This window comes from Meleagris gallopavo, chromosome 25 (genome assembly GCF_000146605.3).
Source record: "Meleagris gallopavo isolate NT-WF06-2002-E0010 breed Aviagen turkey brand Nicholas breeding stock chromosome 25, Turkey_5.1, whole genome shotgun sequence".
Taxonomy (NCBI): Eukaryota; Metazoa; Chordata; class Aves; order Galliformes; family Phasianidae; genus Meleagris; species Meleagris gallopavo.
In genome coordinates this window covers 5,518,826-5,538,073 of record NC_015035.2, presented here as the reverse complement: position 1 = coordinate 5,538,073, position 19,248 = coordinate 5,518,826, and the positions used below count along the sequence as shown (strand labels likewise).

General features: G+C 56.4%; 1 protein-coding gene across 3 annotated transcripts; it reads right to left on the bottom strand.

Annotated features, from left to right (window-relative positions):
* Positions 1-11: 11 nt before the first annotated feature.
* On the bottom strand, positions 12-19,242 carry LOC104914333. Of its 3 annotated transcripts, XM_010723526.2 has the most exons (18): positions 15,586-19,242; positions 12,677-12,838; positions 12,425-12,595; positions 11,478-11,644; positions 10,123-10,282; positions 9,403-9,729; positions 8,694-8,778; positions 7,658-7,899; positions 7,078-7,284; positions 6,811-6,930; positions 5,566-5,673; positions 4,997-5,215; positions 4,271-4,474; positions 3,501-3,509; positions 2,234-2,465; positions 1,402-1,628; positions 372-494; positions 12-272 (listed from the first exon to the last, which is right to left on the bottom strand). In XM_010723526.2, exons 1-18 carry the CDS (start codon positions 18,550-18,552, stop codon positions 51-53), a joined length of 5,952 nt encoding a protein of 1,983 aa, XP_010721828.1. In that variant the 5' UTR covers positions 18,553-19,242; the 3' UTR covers positions 12-50. The 3 variants fall into 3 exon arrangements, with proteins under 3 accessions (XP_010721828.1, XP_010721829.1, XP_019478236.1); XM_010723527.2 differs by lacking the exon at positions 3,501-3,509; XM_019622691.1 differs by lacking the exon at positions 9,403-9,729.
* Between the last annotated feature and the right edge of the window lie 6 nt (positions 19,243-19,248).

The following is a 19,248-nucleotide window of genomic DNA, read 5'->3' as shown; positions in this document are numbered from 1 at the left end:
CCCTGCTTGGAGTGGTTGTGAGCTCAGGGTCTAACGGAGGCTGCAAACATTCACACAGGAGACACTTTCCTGCCCTGCATTAACGCATATCCCAGTACAGCTTCAAGGAGAGGACTCACAGTGCTGCTCCCCAGGTCTGCCCACTGCCCACCAACAGCCCTGTCTCTTACTTGAAGAGTATCCTGGTATTGCACAGCCGCCTGCATGGCCTCTTCGAGCTTCTCAAGCCTCTCCTTCCAAGTTTTGTTTAGATTTTCCCATGCATTGTTCATCTGCAGAAGATTGCCCGCAAAATTGGTTAGGCTCTTCCATGCGGGCTCTGATCGCTCCTCCCTCATTTTAAGAGAATAAGAGGCTGCTGCTTTTCCTACCTCGTCAATGCTCTTTTTCACTTCTGGTTTCTCAGTTTCACCACAGGCAAAAATTAAATCAGTTCCGAGGAGTCGGATGAACTCCAGCTCTTCATGCAAGCCATCCGTTTCCTCCTTAATAGTCTGCACACAACATGATGGAAGGAAAATGTTTATTATCATTAAATGCTTTTCCAAAAATTGCCCGTGAATGAGAGGAAGAGTCCTTTCTGTGCTGGACTCATCCTGCATCCCGGCCAACAGCCCAAAGCCAGACCCGGCACTGTGACACAAAGCTCAGCAGCACTGCCACAGCCCGCCCTGCTCCCACCTCCAGGCAATGCTGTTTGCACGGTTTGAAGGAGCTAAACCAAGGAATTCTGTATTTAGCTTGATATGTGTCTGAACAGCCCCACTGAGGATGTTTACAGGAGTGTTTTGTCAATACAGGCATTCATTTTGGAGACTGAAAAGATGCAAACCAAAGTCAGAATGGTTATAAAACAGAAATAGAAAGGACAGACTTAGCAAAGAGTGACACATGAAGTAACATGCCAGACCAGGAGGCCCAGCAAGCAAACACCTGAAGTGGATTTCTCCATTTACCTGAAACAACTGCAAAGAAATCCAAGCCCATCCAGCTTTACACCTATCTCCATCTAACCAGAATCTCAATTCATCCTTCCCACGCCAGGCAGCACTCAAATGCCTTCTGCGCAGGCTGGGACAGAACTGTGCAAACCTGCACATCCCTCAAACAAGTGGGCACAACTCTGACCACATGCTTGATAAGCTTCCCAAAACAGCAGCAAAAGAAGTGATTTAAGGATCATTTCCTTGTCTGGAGCAGGGGTGGCGGAGGTGGAGAGGGAAATGCAAAATAAGATCTGTTTTTTTCCCCAAAGTTCCAAATTACAATGACAATAACACTCCATAATCTGGCTGCCTACGATAGTGTTTTACAGCCACTTCATTTAAGATCTACCCTAATGGAGCTTACAGAATGGGTGCAGACAAGTTCCAGAGAGGGGTACAGTCCCACACTCCTCACCTCTGCCGCTTCCACCTGCTGCTTGATGATGGATGGGTCAATCCCTGGGCTCTCCAGGTCATGAACGATGTCCTGCGTGTCTTTGATGGTAGTCAGGAGGGCTGCCATGTCATACCAGAACTTCTCTGCAAGCTCCAGGACATCAAGGAACTTCATCTCACGTTCCTCTGCCCGAGCTTTGATGTCTTCCCAGAAGAAGACCATCTGATCCAACTTATCCTGGATTACTGGGAGTAGAAAAAAAACCATTCAGTGGAGAAGGCTGCCTTGCCACAGAAGTTCTCCTTTTTACAACCACAAAGCAAGTTGCTAACACTTTCCAATTAGAAATAGTCCACAGAATATCGAAGCAGGAATTAAATGTGGATGGGACTATCAAAACATTAACTATGGGAGACACCGAGGGACAGGAGGAACCCTAGCTTGCAGAAGTAAACCTCTACTTATGTACAGGCAAGCTCCAGACAAATACACTCTCCTCCAATGAAGCTCTATTCAAGCCAGCTCTAGCATGAAATCTGCAGCTCAGCTCATGAGCTGCCTGCTGAGCTGCCAGCAAAGGTGTCAATGAGCGCCGATGGTGTTAAGAGGTCTTTTTGTGCCCGGGACGCTCCTTCCTTCCTTCCTTTAGGAGGCGAATCGACAGCAACAAATCATTTCGAAGGGGCCACAAAAGGCTGCCACAAGAGAAGGGCTCACAGTGACAGCCTGGTTAGACACAAGTGCCTCTTTCCCCTCCGGCTGACGTCCCGTCGGCTCCAGGTGGGACGCAGCAGAGCCGGGCAGTTGCCACCAGCCAGCAAAGCCCTCTCCCTACGTCCGCCCCGAATACCTTTTGCTGCCAGGTCCTTATCTGCGCCCTGCGACCTGCCGACCAGCTCCTCCCCGCGCCGCTTCAGAGCCTCAAAGGAAGGCTGCAGCTTCTCCAGCTCCACCGTGGCGTTTTTGTTCTCGCTGATGCACTCCCGGATCTTATCGACCTCGGCAGGAATGAGGGGCGGCACACGCAGGCGGGAGGAGAGGGCGTCCAGCGTCTCCAGCATCGGCTCGATCTTGTCGTGGAACTGGAGAGGAGCAAATCCATCGGGGCAGTGAGACGAGAGGAGCAGCGGCGCATCCCCCCCGCCTGCACAACAGCCCCCAGCGCTGCACCCCGCAGCCTCCCGCAGAGGACAAGCGTTGCCAGCACCGGCGATACCTGCAGCCTCTTTGTGCCTGCATGGGCTCTGTTTGTTGCAAACAGCCCCGGGCTGCGCCAGCCCAAAGTCAAACCACACCTCAGCCAAACGAGCTCCCGGAGCTGGCACAGGCGTTCAGCCCGTACCGCTCACATTTTACTGCTGTCCCACTCCTGGCAGATGGGCAGCGTGATACCCAAAACAAATCCCATTTGTTTCAGCATCTGCGCAGAGGCACCGATGGAGAAGTGCCTGCTGTGCTTGGTGCTGGAGGAAACCTCTGCTTGGTGCAACGCTCACAAGAAAACCACCCCGGCACGGTCAGGGAGGTGGTGGAGAGCTGCATGCGCACAGCAAGGAGCACTGTGGAACTGGGGCTTCACCAAAAGCAACACCAGAAAGCCAAGGAAAGGGTCAAGCAGGGTTTGCCGGTTTCCTATTTTTAAAGAAAAGTCAACTTTGGCCTTAACGACCCCAAATCACTCTGCAGGACAGACGGCAGGCAGCTCTGCTGTGCCCCATTGCCAGCCCCAGTGCTGCCTTGGCCAAAGGTGCCACCTGCAGAGACGAGATGGGCTCTCGGTGCAAAGTTGATCACAGCACACTGCCTTAGCCAACAAGCAGGAGCAAAGGGAAGCTCAGCTGGAGCAGGAAGCTCTGTGCATCACTGTCACCTGCTCCAAAAGCAAAACCCCTGGCTTGCACGAAGCATTCCCAGCAGAAGCTGCCCGCAGCTGAAACCAGGCGGCAGTGCAACCGAAGCCATCTCAGAAACAGGATTTTTTTTCCCTTTTTGGAATTAATTCTTAAGCAAGGTCAGCTGAGCTATGCATGAACCAGAAATGAAAGTCTGAGTGTAAAACAGAATTGCTTCAGCCCAAGGAAGGAGTGTAAATGAACATCGACCACAACGGCGCTTACCTCCGTAATCTGCAATGGTGGGGCGCAGTCAACACAACAATGAAATGAGACCATGTGGGGAAGACAGGAACAGGCAGCAACACACACAGATAACACATTCCACAATGTGAGTGAGATGAGACGGGAGGGAAGTGTGTGTGGGGGGAAAAACTCGGAGTTAATACAATGCAAACCAAGAGAAGTGACTAAACAATACAGGAATAAAATAAGAAAAACCCAGACGTGACAAAAACCAACAGCACTGCAGTGCCACGGGGTGAAACGCAGCTAACTGGGAACCTTCGGCCCCGCACCTGGCTGCCAGACACTCTTTGCCTTTCCCTGGACTTCAGCACCTCCAATCTCTGCCCTTCCTCTCCTATCTCTGCTCTGCAGCCACCAACCTGCAGTGTCCCCTAGGGGTGCCCAGGCCCCGGGACACATAAATAGCCCCTCCAAATGACCCCGTGCTGCTCACACACAGCAGTGCTTCACTTATCAGAAACGAAACTTCTCTCCAAGCTGTTTAAAGAGGATCCCTGGGCCCCCCCAGCCTTCGGCAGATGCCACAACAGCCCTACTGAATGAGTATCGTTATTGAGGCTGTAAACATTTATGACTGTTTACCACATCGAGATTCAAACTCCTTCTCCCTTCCACCTGCAGGCACTGCGGAGCAGAACTGCCCAGCAGTTGGCTGAAACCACCCTGAAGGCGTCCGCCTCTCCTGCAGCCTACAGAGGCTTTAGGATCTGCTGCAGGACGTGGCTGCCCGCACCCCAGAAGTGTACCTGAGTGGACTGCGAGACGGCTTCATCAAGTGCGAGAGCCCGCTGACACACCTCCTCCTTGATTTTGGCATACATGGCCTCTGCTGCCGAGTACTTTTTCTGCACCATCTCCCCTTCCTCAGGGTTGAGATCCTTGAGCTGTGGTCCGATTTTCAGCAGCTTGTCGATATGAGGCTTATGTTCAGCAATAGACTCTCTCAGTTGCTAGGGAATAAGGAGCGAGGGGGGAGGGAAGACAATTGTTTAGAAACGTACAGAAAGCTGCTGTGTATTTATTTCACATGGTACTCAGAGAGTAAGGATTGCATCTGGCAGCACGTGCACACCACTGACGTCCTGACCCAGCATCTACGAGCACACAGAGCTCGCCTCTGCCCAGCACGGCCATCATGCACACCAGCACAGCGCCTGCTTGGGCCACAGACCCCCCCGGGCCCCAAAGGGGATGAGACAAACTTTTCTTTGCATCTCTCTACCCTAAAAGCACAGTGCTGTTCTCCTTGCCACCACCAGGCAAGAGATTCAGAGGCAGCCAGGCTCCCCCGGCTTCCATCCGTATTGCGAGAAGCCTTCCAATTTATTGAGCGATTTCCACGTGGTAGGACTAAGGCACCCTTGTAGGATCCCCAGAAAGGAAAGAATGGGACAAAAATATCTGACCCTGTGAGCACCACGTCACCCAGCAGAGCCGACCCGGCCGCGGCCGCAGCTCCGCCATCGCCTTACCCTCATGTCCTCCTGCTGCTGCTTCAGCTGCTCGTGGTCGATGGCCGGGGGGGGCAGCTGGGAGATCAGGGTCTGCGTCTCCTCGATCCAGGGGCTCAGCTCCTCGTAGGTCTCCCAGAACTGGTTGACCAGGACCTGCGCGCGCTCCAGGCGAGCGTAGCGCTCCGAGTTGAGCTGGCTCACCGCCTCGTACTGCTGCACCAGGGACTCTGTTTTGTCCTAAAAGGAAGGGGAAGGAGGGCGGTGATGGCTGTGGAAGGTGTGGGAGCTGCCGGCCCGCTGTGCCTGGACGAGCGGAGGCGCGCGGTGGCCGCGTTCCATGCGCACAGAGCTGTAATCCCCATTAAAGCGGCGCAAAGGAATCCCAGTCTCCCCTCTCCCCAGACGCTGCAATGAAAACACCGCAATAAAAGAGGGTAATAAATATAAAGAGGTCTCTACTAAGTGTCACTGGTGGGAATTTCTGAAAATGGAGTAGTTTTAAACAACTTCAGACTGTGCAAGAGCGGAGCGCTCACCTCTGCCTGCTCTGCCCCAGCTCCCGCAGCACCGAACCCAGCCAGGCTCACCTGGAGAACAGCTTTCTGCTCTTCCCCACACGTCCCAAAGATCTCATTGCGTTGGCTGAACAGCTCATCCATGGAGTCTTTGTGCCGAATAATGTCGATGGAAAAAGCCTGCGGAAAGGAAACCTCTGAAGGAAGGGAAGGGAAGGGATGAGAACAGGGCCCCGTCTCCCCCCCAGCACTCCCTGCCAGGCTGCCAACAGCCAGCGCTGCAGACTGCACCAAGCTCAGCACGAGCATCCTGTGGCACACTGAAATTCTGGCTGAAAATGCAGATTCCTGCATTTCTTCCTTATTACTCATCTACTCTAAGTTCTCTGTTTCAAGAAGGCCTGAAAATGGCACTCAGAATTAGGCACAGGGTCAGACACCAAGCAGCTCCCGCACCTGGGTCACTGCCCCACGCACTGGAAGCCCGCAGCCATTTCACACAGACAGAAACGCCAGGCAGCAGCCCGGGCAACGCGGGGCTGTGTGGGCACACTGCACGCTGCAGAGGAAAGGCTCTGCCACCCACGTGCCATCAGGGCAGCCGATACCACAACCACCCAAAACGATGCTCTCCAGAAGTGCATCCACCAACAACTCTGCCATTCCCCAGGTCCGCACACTGAACGCCACCCATAAGCAGCAGGAAGCCAGGCTGAGCTCAGCAGAGCTTAATGCTCAATGCTGCAGCCCTCCTCCATTATAACAATGCATTGTGTTTTGGGCTTTTTTTTATTTTAAACACGCTGAATCCAATAAACACGTACGCTGCTCTGATTGCCGGGGCTGGCGAGGGAAGAAAAGGGCCATTTAGTTAAAGTGCATGTTCTTTCAGGCATGAGCTCATCTCAAAGATATTAAAAAAAAGCTTCTCTTTGTTCCACGTCTGGCTGCTGCAGGGAAACGAGGAGTCCCCCACTGGAAGGAACAATGAGCAGAGCCTGAAAGGAGCCTCGTTAATCAGTAGGTGCATTTCTGCGAGCAGGGGGCAGGTACAGCTTGCTTGTCTGGGGGGCACAGCACGGCCAGGCGTCTGCACGTCCCCGTTTCAGTGCGTGTGAGCGCTCATCTGGCACCTGGAGCACCTCAAGGATTTCTCCTTCAGAAACCCAACACTTCATTTGTCTAAATCCTCATCCTTCATTTTCCCTCTTACTCGTGAAGGACAAACGCTGCGTTTTTCTCGGTGCACGGAGCCTCTACAGGGACAAATCGCCCGAGCCGCCCTGAGCCACCCCAGCCCAGCTCTCCACTCCGTACCTTCTGCACCTGCAGCTGGGCCGTGGTCTGGTCCTGCTCCAGCCGGATGGCTCCGAGCGCCATCAGCTTCCGCTTGGTCTCAGCCACCCAGGCCAGCTCCGCGTCGGCCGCCTGCTCGTACTGGTGAGGGGGGAGGAGAGGCGCAGTCAGGCACGGAGTGGGACAGCAGAGCCGCCCCTCTGAGCAGAGCGGGGTGGAGGCGCACCGTCCCTTTCCATCACGGCGCGGGGAGGAGCTGACAAGGCCCAGAAACGCTCCCCAGCTCACCTGCTGGGACCTCTGAATGGCAGCATCGATCTCCTCCACCCGCTGCCTGACGGTGTCACTGACCAGCCTGTAGCGCTCGTTGGTGTCGGAGACCAGCTTGTCCAGCCCCTCGCGGGCTCGCCACGGCACGAGCTCCAGCAGCGCCCGGCTCACCTCGTTCACCGTGTCCAGGACGAGGCGCTGCTCCATCACCTCCTTCTTCAGCTCCTGGGAGGCACACAGACACGGCCCTTCAGGGCGGCGGTGCCAGATACCAGGCACACCCCAACACCCCCGAGGTTCGGGGACGGGGATCCTCCCCATCCCTGGAGGTGCCCGAGGCCGTGGCTGGGGAGCTGGGCAGACTGAGCTGGTGGGGGGCAACCAGCCCACGGCAGGGGGGCCGTCGAGTCCCTTCCAACCCAACCGTTCTGTGATGCTACGATTCCAGATGTGCGAGCAGTGTCCCCCCTTTTCCATTCCCACGTAACACGCTGCCAGGCCGCGCGTCCCACATTCCTCCCCCAGGCAGTCAGCAGACCCTACTGACTCTCCTCCCAGTGGCTCTCACATCCCCGCACGCTGCTTTGCCGCACCCCACCTTCTGCCTCTGCTGGAATTGGGGTATCTGCTCGCTGGCTGGGGACTGTCCCCCGCTGGACGCCAGCTCATCCTCCACTTTGCTCATCCAGGCATTGAGTTCCTCGTGTGTGGACTGGAACTTGGTGGCCAGCTGGCGAGCCTGCTCCAGTGTGCGCAGCGCCTTGGAGCTGGCGGCAGTGATGTCCGAGTAGCGGGTCTTAATCCCATCCAGCTTCTCCTGGATGAGCAACACCTCCTCCCCTGAGGGACAGCAACAGGGGACAAGTGATAATGGACGGAGAGCCTACGGCAGCCAGCTGCCCCGTCCCCTCATTTTAAATAGATGCTTTCAGTCTCACTTCTCTGCATGCCTGTGCAACTTAACAGCCTATTTTCACAGCCAGGAAGCTGCTCTCGGAGCTGACATTTTCTGCCAGCCAGAGTAACAGCCACCCCTTTCCTAGAATAGGAAGGAAATGTGCTGTGAAGCCTTGCTTTGCCACAAGCCCGAAAGCCACCAGGGCTCAGTCCTCAGCTAATATGTCACAGTTCCAAGAAAAAAGGTCCAATTCACTCTCTACCTCTATTTCCAAAGGGACACGAAATTGCAAGCCAAATTCTTTGTAACTCCTCTTCCTGCTCCAGGGCTCCCACAAGGACAGAGGGCTGCACATCTGCTCAGAGCAGACCACATCTGAAGGAAATGCATTGCCCTGACCTCTCTTCCCACTCATAAACACAAACTCACACCCACGTGGCAACAGCAACAACTGCTCAGTATGGGAAAGCAATATTAGGAAAGGGCTTGGTGTATTTTTAACCTCTTTCTATGGGACTTAGCAGCTGGATGCAATGAGAAAACCCTCCCTGGTGATACAGGGCTGCTCAGTGCTGAGTGCAGGGTGGGAATCACTGCTTTCAGAGCTCAGGGTGGTGTTGGGGATTTGCTAAGCTGGAGCGCATGGGAGTCAGCATCCAGGTCTGGAAGCACAACAGCTACTGTGGGAAGACCCAAGAGGACCATGAAGGATTGGGTGTTTCCAGCCCCATGTTACCTGTGGTCTGCTTCAGGAGAGCCTGTCCATTTCTGATGGCTTGGTCCACATTTTTCTTCCTGTTCACAATTTCCTCGTTCAGAGCCTGGACAGAAAGCCAAACTGGAGTTATCTCTCTGCAGGCTGCACCCGCGGCCCCCGGCCAGTGATGCTAAGGAGAGCACAGCCTGCTCTCACCTAACATAGGAAGGGTGCAACTGCTCTGACCCCAGTTCTCCTGCTGAGCAACTTACTGGGATTTCTGGGACCAAAGGTTCAAAACAGAGCTAAAACCACCACAAGCCTTCGGGTGTGCACAGCTGAAGAACTTCTTCTTGAAAAGAGCTTTGCAGGGCCCCCACAAAGTGGAAGCAGACTGCTTCCTTGGTGGCCAGCCTAGCCTGGAAACCTACCGGGCTTTTCACATTCGCATTCTTGGAAGCAGCATCCAGCCTTCTAAAGGCACAGAGTGGCCAAGCTTGCTCAGACATTGCTCACAAAGCAACTGAAACATTTGAAGCTTCCCCTGGGAAACCCCTTTTTGGGGCTTCAATCACTGTTTCTAACACGTCATCTCTTTACACTTCTCCCAGCCTAGAAAACTCAAAGCTTGTTCCACTGCTGGCCAAAATTAAAGTCAGACGAGAAACAAATGGGAAAAACAAAACAGGATGGATAAATGCACCAAAATAAATAACATAAAGATGGAAGGAAAAAAAACGGAAAATACCAGCTGGTCAGCATGCTGCTTCTGCAGGACGTCCCGTTTGTAATCCTTTACGGATACCGAGCTGAGCTTGTCCTCGACCTCAGCCAGCCAGTTGAGCACTTCCACCTCCTCCTCCCCAAAGAGCCGGGCGTTACACAGGGCCTGCTCCAGCAGAGCCGCCTTCCGGCAGCACCGCTCGCGGACCTCCCCGTAACGGCCCTGCAGAGAGTCCAATTTCTCTGCCAGCAGCCGCTGCTCGGCGGCGCAGCTCAGGACGGACAGCCCCTGCCCGACCTGCACCGCGTGGGCCACGTCGGCCGCATGGCCCTCTATGTCCTCCTCTAGAGCCTGAAAGCCGGGGCGACAAAATGGACAAAAGAAAACAAAAATGAGCGGAAAAGATGAGATTTAACAAAAAAGGAAAAGATAAAACGAAAGCGAAACAGGAATGGCAAATGCAACTGAAGGAACGAACGTGACGCAAAACCCAGCCGCGAATGGGCACGGCGTACTGAAAATCAGCGCTGAACAGAAACAGGCAAATGAGGATGGCTCTTCTATCCAGGAGCAGAAGCTTCAACTAAACGCTGCCCACACGGCTGGGGCCTGCAGCCTTCTCCACCAGTGCAGCACCTGCAGAGCTCCTCCAGCCGCCTCCAAGGTTTGTTCACACCAACACCCACCTCACCACGGCACAGGCACCCACACGAGCCCCAACCCCCCCGAGCCCCCCAGCCCCACCTTGTGCCGGCTGATCTGCTGCTGGATCTTGGTGGTCTGCGTGCCGATGGGCTCCGAGTTGGCCAACTTCTTCTCCGTCACCGACAGCCAGTCTGACACGGGCTCTGTGGTCTCATGGAACTGCTTTGCCAGCACCAGGATGTCCTCCAGCTGCTTCTGCCTGTAATTGGGATGCAACAGAGCACTGAGGAGCAGCTTCCCTTTGGAGCAGGGAACGGCCCCAGTAGGGCCCTGCACCAGGAGGTGGCAATGGCTTCAACCGAATCAGGATCCAAAGTGGAAATACTTCAGAAAGAGGAAACAGAAGCGTCTCCGAGTGGTGCGGGGTGAGACACCTTGTCTGGCAAGCTGCTACACAAACACAAAAACAGTGCAGAGAAACTGCAGAATAATTGCTTTTTTTTTTTGCAGCTGTTCCTTTAACGTTCAGCTCATTCGCCAGTGAAGGTGGCAGAAAGGCTCATTTTATTCCACTTCTGTCAACATCCCAACCTCTGAGACCCTCCAACACAGCCAGCTCGTGGCCGAGCCCTCAGTGTTCCCACACTGCCGTTGAGAATGGGTGAACCCATCCCCATCTGTGCCCATTTCACACCTGGGGAGGTCAGATCTGGCCCTCAGCACTGGCTGTGTAATCTGGCATATCAGCAGATGCAGCAGCCAGCAGCTTGCAGACTCAGGCAGCAAAAAGGTGTCAACAGGATGTTGCTGTTAAAGCTAGATGTTAAAGCTTAGAGGAATAAAAATAACATCCATCCCCTGCAGGGAATTTGTTTAATCTGAGCTCTTCCCTGCCATTGTAAACCCCTGCTATCTAATTCGGCTTCCCAACTGGCTTTGATTTCTCATGTTTTCCAGCTGTGGTTTCCAGGATGTATCTGTACAGAGATCTCCACCAGCTTGCCACGTGTTGTTGCCTGTGTTGGTGTGGCTGTGGGGCTGAGGGGGAACCAACACCTGCGGCACTCGGGGTGTGAGGGGAACAGAGGCTTCAGCTCCAGCCAGAAACCAGCCCAGCCATCAAATCCAACAGCAATAACAGCAATGCCACCGTCACAGTCTGTGCATGCAAGCGGCTAAACTCTGTAAGGCTCTGGGGGACTGTGAATGGCAAGACAAGCCTGTCCTGTGCTTCTGACCAGAAGAAGAGACCCTGTGAGGGCTGACCAGCAAACAGAACTGTTTGCTTCTCTGGGTTATCGATGCTGCCCAGGAGGAACGAAGCCAGGAATGCAGAGCCGGGCACATTCAGCAGCGCCACACATCTGCGTGTCTCCAGCGAAAGGCAGATCCCTGGTGTGCAGCTACCAGAACCCATAATGCCAGGCAGCAGCAGCAGCATCCCCTGCTCTCACCTGCCTGCTGCCCGGCACAGCAGCGCTGCCCAGCGGCTCTCCAGGCTCTGCAGCTGCCCGCTGATCTTCTCCCGGTCTGCGGGCTCAGCTGACTGCGCGATGCGCCCGCCCTCTGCTTGGATCATCTCAACGGTGGCTTTGCGATCATCCAGGAGTCGCTGGAGCAGCTGAGAGAGGAAGGGGGATAGAAGTGACGTGATTGGATCAGCGGAACCTCTTGCATCCTTCAGAGAACGAATTTCCAGTGGTGTCTGAGAACCGCTGATCAGCACTGGGCCGAGCCCGAAGCCACCGAAGTGGGGTAACCACTGCTCTGCCTCCACCACCAAAACCAGTTCAAAAGGAACTCAAAGCACTTCTGGGCCAGAGAACATTTCAGAGCTTTCCCCATCCTTCCCCCAAATCTACTGAGATCAAGTTTTGAACCTTCAGTTCAAATTCTCTTGTCAAAGTCTCAGTAGTCAGCCCAAGCCTCGACAGGAATGCATTTTAAAATATTTTACCATGACCGCACTTGAACTTTTATCCCCGTGTTCACAAAGGCAGGCTGCAACCCAGCCTGTTATCTCTACAAACACTGCTGTGCCTTGGGTCAGCTCTTATGGTTTGTGCATTCGTTTTGTCCAAATCCCCACACCAGTAACTACAACACCAGCTTGCTCCTGACACAGCAGAATTATCAGCACAAACACAACCAAATCTGGGGCTGGAGAAACACAGCCAACTGGCAAAACCAGCAGCGGTGCGACAGTGAAGTAACACTGGTGCCTGGGACCACAGAGACAGTATGTGTGGGCAAACGGGCTGCAAGGATGTGGGGAAGCAGCAGAAGAGTTGGTTAGAAAGAAGCAGAGCTGAGTATGTCCCTGCTACACCTATGCTGTAACAGCAGGACCCCCAAAACATCACCTTCAAGACCGCCCAACCAGCCCCCGGCGCCTGCTCACCTTCTGCTCCTGGATCTGCGCTTTCACCACCTTGTACTCAGCAGATGGAGGCTTCTGGTTGGAGATGAGCTCCTCGGTGTCAGCCAGCCAGCTCAGCAACGGCTCCAGGGCATCCTGGAACTTCCCGCAGCGCAGCAGGGCCTCCTGCAGCTGGGCGATCCTCTGGGCCACCTGCAGCACGCGGCACCATCAGGGAGGTGGGACGGCGGCCCCGCAGCCCCCGCTGCTCCCAGCCCATCCCCCAGCCCTCACCTTCTTGTTGAGGGTGTTCCAGCGGGTGTTGATCTCTTCCATGTCATGTTCCAGCCCTTGGACATCACAGTTCTTCCCGGCGCTTTGGATGAGTCCTTGGCCAACTCCGTTCACTTGCTGCAGTTTTAGCTGGAGAGGATCCACTTGCTCCTTCTGGAACAGCTGGGCAAGGGAAGGGTGGGAGAGAAAAGCTATTTATTACCCGCACGCTGCTCTGCCAGCCCTCCATCATTCCAGGGATGCAATGGGCCCTCTCCTCTAGAAAAGACACACGAGTTGCTGCTTCTTGTGTTGCACAGAGTTTATTAAAGTTGGGCAAGTCTGCCTGAACGCCTCCCCCGCTCGATCCAGCAGCAGGGAATCCCAGGAGCACAGCGTGGGTCCACTCACATCCACCCCCACTCTGAAGTAGGAAATGTCCTTTTTCAAAGCACCCGAGTGAGGGGGAGAAAGCAAATCGGGGAAGAAAGGAGAGCAGCAGCTCTGCTCAGTCACCCGATCGGGAAACAGCACTCCTGGGGAAAAACAGAGCAGTTCTCAGAGGGACGCAGTGCAGAACGGAGACCTGGCACCACACAAGTTCTGTAAACCACGAAATTACAGACACTGAGAAGCCGGCTGCGTTGCGAAAGACAAAGGCAATGGGCAATTAATGCGCTACTCATTTAGCGCACCACTTATTTGGCATGGTCTTGCCCAGGAATCCTGGGGGGAAAAGCTTTCAAAAACAAAAAGATTTCACAGGGAAGGCGGAAGAGAGCAAACAAAGCACCCACTGCAGTGGGGAAAACCCCGTCCCACAGGCAGATCAGTGCTTCAGCACAGCTCCAGAACCGCTCCAGTCCCGGCCCCGTGCATCCTCGTCTCCTGCAACACAATCCCCAAAAAAGGGAGCGCAGTGTCTCCTTGTTTATTCTGGGACTTTGGACTGCAGCTCATACAGAGCGCAGGTCACCCCGCAGCCAGCACTGTAAGGATGAGAGCAGAGCGCTCAGCCCTGCTGCAGCGTTTGCTCTTTGGGAGGCAGTGGGGACTGCAGCAGGCAGCCGCGTCCGCTCCCCACTGCGCCTCCTCCTCACGTGCCCAAGAATACATGGCTGCTGCCTGCAGCTAAAAATGCCCCTGGAAACAGAGCCTAAAATGCAAAACCCCTCCCAGCAGAGTGGCGGACGGTGGGCAGCGCAGCTCTCCGCCAGGTAACCGCTTTATCTCGGAAGGAACACAGGCACAAAAAGCAGAACACCAAAACGCAGCTCTACATGAGGAAGAGGGGCTGCCTGGATTTCCTGTCCCCATTTTCACCACGGACACCTCCTGGTGCTGGGGGCAGGGAGGGACCGACCGCTGCAGGGCACAAACCCACGGGGGTGCTGGGAGACACTGTCCAGAGCTGTTTGCTCAGTGAGAACTGCATACGGTTAGAAGCAGTAAATGGTGACATGAAATCACCGACTCCCCAGCCGCCTCTCCCCTTACTGTTGATATACAGAGCTGGCTGATACAGCGGCCAAACCCGCGAGGAGCGGGCTGATAAGTCTGGCACGCAACTGCTGGAGTGCAGCGTGGTGTGAGCCCCGGCCCTGCGCAGCCTGGCCCTGCACACGAGCACTGACTGCAATTACAACCCCTGGGACTCCAGCAGCTGGGCAGAGAGGCAGTGAGCCCCAACATCAGGTAGCAAATACCTGCAACACCTACGGCCCAGGAGTGCAGCGATGCACAAGGATCACTGAGATAATCACGGCATGTTGAACACGCTTGTTTTTCTTTGCTCGTGAAAGATTCCAGTGATTCAGTTCATTAACCTCAGTGTGACTCAGCTACGAAACAAATATTTAACAAGCACCTTTGGCCATGCAGAAAATCCCAAGAAACGAACATGGGGCGAAGAGGGGGGGACAGACATGTTGGGGAGCAGATGCACAGCTGCTCCTCCTCCTCACTTCACAGAACACCTCCTGCAGCATCTCTCACCTCCTGCTTTTCCCACCTCCGGGCTGATCGCCTCCATCCCAGCTCCATCCCCACCGTTGGGGTGGGCACTGACCGGCAGCACCGGGCCCAGAGCTGCCAACAGCCCCACTGGCACAGCACAGTGGGTAAAGGGCTCAACGGGCAGCAGCAGCACACACCCTACAGTCCGCACAGTACAGCAGTGACCTGAGGTGCAGGCAGAGCCCCCAGGGGTGCAGCCTGCTGCTCCCAGCATGGCCTCCCCAGCCCATCTGCAGGCATTCTCAGGGGTGGCAGAGTGCAGCAGATGAGTAATTCTGCTGCTCCGGGCTCTCGGTGCTGACTAACTTCTGGTGGCTCCTCAGTGGTATTTCTCCTAACCCAGACAGCAGTAAATCCACACTCACTTACAGGAACTCTGCCACGCTCACACCCCTCAGCTCTCTCCACGCCAAAGCCGCAGCAAAGCGGGGTAAAATGAACCCCACCCCACCAGGAGCTCAACCCCCTTCCCACAAAGCCTGGACCCCCCGCACCACACGCTTGGGAAGCCCTTTCAGCCCAGGCCCATTGCTTCCACCGCATTACAGGACGCCGCCATCCGGCACGGCTGCTCTCCGGAGGTTGTGAGCGTTGCACGGCCAGGCTGCGATTCTGTCCGAGTGAGGACAAGGTGCTCTCAGAAGCCACCAAACTTTTAGGACAACACTTTAGATGATCAGGCTGCTAAAGTCTTCTGCTTATAAAAGGAAACTGTCTGCCTGTCAGCTTTAAGATGTAATTGGGGGGTCTGCAGCTCCCAGGCCCGTGAGAGCACTGGGCGACAACCGCTGCACCCCACAGATCGTGCTGCTGAGCAATGCAGCGCGCTGGGACTTCACACCCACCCCTCTGCTGCGGCATAAAGCGATTTTTGTGCCTGAAGCACCGTCTGCGAGCGCCTGAGCAACAAATACCTCATTATCTGGAACGAATCCATCTGCTGGAGCAGGAGCCCCTTCTGCACGGGGGATGGAGGCGGGGGGTCCCAGGCAGCCCACGGGCCCCGGCTCTGACCCCACAGGGCCCGGTGCGCAGCCCTCGGCCCCATCCAGCGCAGCCCCCTCAGCAATGGGCTCGTCCTCCAAAGTCAGTGCCCTATTGAGCAGCTGCTCCACAGCGGCAGAGTCACCTGCATCCTGCCAGGCCGCGAGCAGCAGCACCGGGCCGCTGCCGAAGTCCCCAGCGCCGGGGAGGAGCGGGTCGGCCTCTGGCGGTGGTGGCACAGAGCCCACGGGGACATCAGCAAATGGCGGCGGGGCCTCCAGAAGCTCTTCCACCACCAAGGGCACAGCGGTGGCGGTGGCACCCAGGGGCAGGTGCTCGGCACGCGGTTCCTCGGCATCCACAGTAAAACCCCCGGCGCCCGGCACTGCCTCTTGAGCCCAGGACTCCGGCACCTCCGGGTCTCCCAGCACCGCTGGGTCAGCCAGGGCCAGAAGCCCCTCCGGGCCCCACAGAGCAGCACTGAGAGCGGTGGGTGATGTCCTGAGCCCTTCTGGGATGGCAGCGCCGTTCCCCGCGGCACGGCACGGCCGCTCCTCCCAGCTGCAGGCAAACAGCAGGGCCAGGTCTCCTGGCTGCAGGACGGCCGCCTCCATCTGCGACCCCTCAGTGCGAGGAGACCCTTCCAGTGCCAGGACCTGCCCTGAGGTCACCGCGTCCTGCAGCTGCTCCTCGGCTCCTGAGGGCAGCACTGCAGCCTCAGAGCCTGGCTCTGATGCAGAGCCAGTGTGGAACGGTGGCAGAGGACTGCTGTGACAGTGCTTGTCTTCTGAACAAGTTTGGCCCTCAGATCCATCGCTTTCTTTTCCCAAATCTGTGGCTTTGTCCTCGGAAAGCAGTTCTGGGACATTGTAGCTGGCAAGCTCAGTCCTTCCAGGCAGAAGGTGACAAATGTGTGATGGGTCTGACCCCCCAACAACCTCGTGGTAATGCACAGGGGACCCCAGCCCCTCCGCCACCATGCCAGGGGCTGGGGGCTGGCAGGGAGACAGCCGGGATGGGGATACTGAGACAGGAGAGGGCTCCTCAGGGCACTGCGGTACTTCATCAGAGGGGACGAACAAGTCTTGGTGGCCGCCTTCCCACCTCATCGGGGCACCGGGGTGAGCAGCTTCCTCAAGGCTGAAGGCTGGACACAAACCTGTCTCAGGAGCCACCAGCACTGCCACTGCACAGCCCATGGGCCCCACGTCTGCCAGTGGGTCAGCTGCATCCTCTACCAGAGCTAGGAAGCACTGCTGGCTGGAGTCCGTCCCCACCGTGGCCATAGGACTGGGAGAGGTGCCTCCATCCGAGTCCGTTGGGGTGATGGCCAAGGTGTCCCTTTCAGAGAAGGGCTCTGTCACCGGCTCCATCGTGCTCAGCATCTGAGAGCTGCAGGTGACATCAAAGTCCTCCAGATCCGACACAACAGCAGAGTCCGAAACACTGACTTCCAACAGGGCCGTAGGCTCACATGCTTCACCTGCTGCCCCCATCAGTTTCTCCAAATCTGGGTCCAGCCCCTCCGAGTCCACTGGGGAGAACCTAGCACCCAGGAGGGCAGGAATGGCCCCATCACCCTCGTCCTCATTCAGGCACTGCTCCTCCAGCTCCAGAAACATCTGCACCGAGTCCGTATCAGACAGCTCGGGGATGGCAGGGCTGGCCGAGCGCTCCAAACCCGCAGCAAAGTCTTTCGCCTCGCACTGCACCGCCACATCCTCAGTGCAGCGTGCACTGCTGGCAATGGGGCTGCTGGCATCGCCCCGGGGGCTGCAGGGCTGCACGGTGCCCAGGCTGGGGGCAGAGCTGTCCCCAGGAGCAGTGAAATGTTCCCTTTCTTCAGAAATATCTGCCAAGCAACAGCTCTTCTTCTCCTCTGCCACCAGCACAGCCTTTCCTCTCTCTGACAGCGTCGCCTCCTCCCACTCCTCCATCATCACCCAGCGCTCGTCCTCCTCAAATCTCAGCTCAGACTCAGTTTTTTCTCTGAGATTGGTGGTAATGAGAATATTCAGTCCCGCATCCAGCAGCTCCTCGCTCAGGCATGGGGAAAGGTTGACGTTCTCCACCGTGCAGTCCGACTCTGAGGCCTCCAGAGTCTCCTGCTGCCCACTGCCAACGTTGGCCTTGGGGAAGTTCTTCCTGGCCCGCGGCCACGTGGCACTGGGCAGCAGGCGAGCCCTGGCCAGCTCCGTGGCTCGAGCGCGGCCATCGCCGGCGGGCAGCAAGGGCTGGCGCTCATCTGCGGCACAGCCATAGGAGTCTGTGGCAAACTGCATGGCCTCCGTTGTGCCGGATGACTTGGAGACGTGCTCCAAAGTGAGCGACTCAGACATGGGCTCGCTGCGGTCGGGCTGCCCGGCGTGCTCAGCCAGCAGAGCGCTGGAGTCCCTCTTATCCCGCAGTGAGGGGTTGGAGGCACCCGCTTCCGACACCTCGCTGAGCGAGGCCCCCATCCTCTCTGCAAACTCGGTGAAGTTGGGTGGCATGAAGGATTTCCACGACCGCCGGTTCACGTTCTCCTTCCTCTCGGGGTTTGGCCGCCTGCGGGGTGGAGGCGGCGCCGGCTTGGAGACGTCGCTGCTGAGCTTCAGCGCGTCGAAGATGACTCGCTCGTCCAGCTTCTTCGCCTCGGGCGCCCTCGACTCAAAGACGTTGGCAGCTCCCAACGTCCCATTGCTGGAGATGGTGCTGCCATCCCCCTTGCCCAGGGTGCTCTTCGAAAGCTGGTTAAGCTTCGATCCCTGATCAATTTGCTCATTGATTCTCATCGTGTCGTATATGGAGCGCTGGGGCACGTAGCAGTCCTCTATGTAGCCGTCCTCCTCCTCGCCCTTCCCCAGGCAAGTGCGGTTCTGCCGTAGACAGTCTGGCCTGCTCAGTGGTTTGCCCATGCTCTCGCCCTTACAGATGACAGAAGCTCCCCGTCAACCTCGCGCCCGGCGCCGCAGGGACCATCACACCGCGTTGGACCCGGCGAGGCGGAGCTATGGGGCTGCGGGGTTACAGGGCCGATGCACAGCCCCGCCGCGGGGCTCGGGCAGCAGAACGGCACCTCTCATCCCCAAAAAGCCATCTGTCAGCAAAACCCGACGAGTACGACAGCTCCAATAAATACTCCCGATCACCGTTTGCAGTAGGAGATGCGGAGGTGTTCGGAGCTGCTGATTTATCCCGTGTGTCCTTCTTTAGCAACAAAGGTCCGGGCTGTGCAGGAACCGCGGCTCCTCGCGTCCTCCACCCGCTGCCGTCCCGCGCAGTCCAGCTGCTCCAAATTAGCCTCTCCCCCCGACTCTCGTGTTTTCATTTGAACTGAGCTTGTCAGCGGATATTCGTGCAAGTTTAAACACAGGAAGTTCTTCATTCAGGGCAAACTCGGAGGCTTCCTGTCTCAAAAACATGATGGCATTGTTGCTCCCTTCACCCCACCGTGCCCCGTCCCGCTGCCGCGCGGAGGAGCACCGCCGGGTCTTCTCTTTTCCTTTTTTTTTTCCTCCCCAAGAAAAAAAAAAAATCGGCTATAAAACGCATCCAAAAATGGCAAGGGGACGGATGGCCGCGAATTCCCCCAAGTTCGCCGGAGCCGGCGG

Bases quoted from the DNA above. Each gene is read 5' to 3' on its own strand.
- LOC104914333 (XM_010723526.2), bottom strand. From the start codon at position 18,552: ATGGGCAAACCACTGAGCAGGCCAGACTGTCTACGGCAGAACCGCACT. The intron at 7,285-7,657 runs GTGGGGTGCGGC...TGTGCCTCCCAG, and splicing joins AATTCCAGCAGAGGCAGAAG to GAGCTGAAGAAGGAGGTGAT. The intron at 1,629-2,233 runs GTATTCGGGGCG...TTCTACTCCCAG, and splicing joins TAAGGACCTGGCAGCAAAAG to TAATCCAGGATAAGTTGGAT.